A 2,792-nucleotide genomic window follows, 5' to 3' on the forward strand; every position below is an offset into this window, starting at 1 on the left:
GATATTTTTGCACAAATGTTAATTTTATCAGTTAATATAATAAGCAATAAAATGAAATTTCGTTGCTTTTATTCAAGTTCCTTCAATTCAAAATCTAATTATAATCGGTCTTATTCATAAAAAAAGCTTATAGAACGATTATAACGTTCATTAGTTAAAATGCTCGATAAGCTTATAAAACGTTCGATAAAATTGTCTATTCATAACAGTTATATAAACCGTCTTTAACTAATAAGCGTCTATAAGCAAAAATGTTGCCATTACTGTGAAGTTCGCAAAAAAAACTTGACGAACTTACTGAATCGACCACAGATAATGTGTATCGATCATGTATCGATTGAAAAAATACGTCTGACCATAGTCAATATTACGGCTTAAAAGCATATTTTGGCATATTTTATCTACGGAATGTCAAGCGGTTTCATTCAAACCAACGGTCGTCGTGCAATTTGTCTTGATTTTATTCTCGAAGTAGAAGTTTTAAAAACGTGTAGTTTATGTGAAAATGGAATCTCAATTGAAGGTTGTTAAAAGGCAGAGAAGTGAAAATTGGTTGGAGGAAGATAAGGTTTGTAGTGATACACCTAAAATTGGACTAAAGTAAGTCAACATTTTTATAATACCTTTTAAACTAACGCTTGCTTATGCTTCTATTTATTAGATGATATTGAAAGAATTAATAAGGGAGAGGGTTACAATCATTGAAAACAAAAATACAGACGCAAACACGAACGCGAAAAAGGTGGCGGCTTGGAATAATTTACGTATTAGGTACCAAATTCGAAATATTTTGAATAATTTAATAAGATTTTTGTGTAAGTAGTTTATTACTCAGCATATCGTGTTTTAGTTTTAACAATATGGCCCGCACTCCGAGAACACTGCAACAAATAAAAGCTCAGTGGGGCATAATAAAAATGTATGAGAAAAAAAAAGAAGTGCCTGGAACGGAAACAAACATTCCAAACTGGGGGTGGTCCACCACCTGCTACTGACCCACCAACTGGTGATGACATAGCAGTGTGGCTCCCTCATGAGTTTACTGTAGACTCAAATGAGTTTGATTCGGATAACCAGGTACATCAAAGATACACATACTTGTTCAATAAGTATTCCATCTGCTGTAAAGAAATATGTATATAACTATATTAATTCTTGTTTCAGCTATTAACTGACAATAAAATGAAACAACCAATTCTAGTCCCTAAATCACCACTTCTCTGTGAGAATCCTGAACCAGAAATAGACATGGTATGTGTATTATACAGTTGGCAATAAGTTGTAGCCAAATTCTGTTACCAATTATGTTCTTATACATTGTAATGTAATGCAAAATAAATAATTTTAACTTGATTATTTTAGATGTCGCAACCAGGCACATCTACGAAGACCATACACAACACACCAACAAGTACCTTATTGGTAAATATGACACGTTTTTATACTTCATTTGCATCCTATTGCGTGCATTAAACTGCAAGTACCTAAATAATTTTAAAAATATTCTTTCAGATGACACCAGCAAGTACCTCTAAACAATTAGACATACAACAGATCACCACCACACCAACAAATAAAAAAGTAAAGAGTCCGAATTATAAATTAAAGCATAAACTGGTATATTATTTTTATCTTTATTATTTTTTTTATCCTAATACATACCTATAGTAAATAATATTTATATCTGTTTGTGGCACTTAAATCAAGATTTAGTATAAACATGTAATCTGAATAATCAATTATAACAATATACAAACTAAAAATGAATTTAATAAACTGATGTTAGTGAACTTAGTACAACATAGTAGAATCAATTATTATTTATGATACATACATTGTTATTTTGATATAATTTAACATTTCTTATTTTAGATCAACAAGGGCAGTTCAAGTGCAGCACTACAAATAGCAGAAAATGAAATTGTCTGTAGAAAGGAACTCCACGAGGCGCAGATGGCAGTCGAAAAACAAAAATTAAAAAATTTACTATTAAAAGAACAATTAATAAAAAGCAAATTAGAATATTATAAAAATAAATAAATTGATTGCATTGTACAGTATTTTTTATCATCAACTATTCACTAAAATGTCTCCTAATAAAAGTTTGTAATGCAGCATTAGCACTAGCATTACTCCGTGGAACTTCTCTAGACACTTCTCTGTTATATTCGACCCCACTCTCTATCTGCACATCGCCATGGTCCACTGCAATATTGTGAAGCACAGCTAAAGCAACTATTGTGGTCTTCACGTTTTGTAGCTTGCAGGTCATGCCAAATAGAAGGCATTGAAAACGTTGCTTCCAGACTCCAAAGCAACGTTCTACAGTATTTCTTGTAGCAATATGTGCTTCATTATATTTTTCCTCACTTCGGTTCCGAGGCCTTAGAATGGGAGTGAACAGATAAGGTTCTAATTTGTATCCAGAGTCACCTAAAAGTCGTCCTCTAAATGATCCTGTCTCAAAACGCTCTTTGAGTGATGATTCATTAAAAATACGGGAATCATGAGTGCTACCTCTCCATCTGGCAACAATATCTCGGATGCGGAGATGTGCATCACAAGTTACCTGTGATAAACAAAACATTACAATTTGATAGGAAAATATTATAGTGTTCTATAAAAAAGTAATAGGATGAGAAAATACCTGAACATTGAGTGAATAAAATCCTTTTCTATTTATATAATATTGGGCTGCATCACCTCCACATTTGCGGATTTTGATATGAGTACAGTCAATACAACCAATTACAGTTGGGAAACTTCGAATTCTATAAAATTCTCCCATCATA

At 32.2% G+C, this 2,792-nt stretch overlaps 1 protein-coding gene across 1 annotated transcript; it reads left to right on the forward strand.

Moving 5' to 3' along the window:
• Nucleotides 1-446: 446 nt before the first annotated feature.
• On the forward strand, nucleotides 447-2,510 carry LOC123660981. The gene is made up of 6 exons (XM_045595997.1): nucleotides 447-1,077; nucleotides 1,165-1,251; nucleotides 1,363-1,422; nucleotides 1,513-1,617; nucleotides 1,873-1,959; nucleotides 2,430-2,510. Exons 1-6 carry the CDS (start codon nucleotides 922-924, stop codon nucleotides 2,508-2,510), a joined length of 576 nt encoding a protein of 191 aa, XP_045451953.1. The 5' UTR covers nucleotides 447-921.
• The last annotated feature ends 282 nt before the right edge of the window (nucleotides 2,511-2,792 follow it).

Source organism: Melitaea cinxia, chromosome 16, assembly GCF_905220565.1.
Source record: "Melitaea cinxia chromosome 16, ilMelCinx1.1, whole genome shotgun sequence".
NCBI classification, from domain to species: Eukaryota; Metazoa; Arthropoda; class Insecta; order Lepidoptera; family Nymphalidae; genus Melitaea; species Melitaea cinxia.

Coding starts and splice junctions, on each gene's coding strand:
- LOC123660981 (XM_045595997.1), top strand. CDS start 922: ATGAGAAAAAAAAAGAAGTGCCTGGAACGGAAACAAACATTCCAAACT. Junction 1,423..1,512: donor CACCAACAAGTACCTTATTG/GTAAATATGACA, acceptor ATATTCTTTCAG/ATGACACCAGCAAGTACCTC. Junction 1,618..1,872: donor ATAAATTAAAGCATAAACTG/GTATATTATTTT, acceptor TTCTTATTTTAG/ATCAACAAGGGCAGTTCAAG.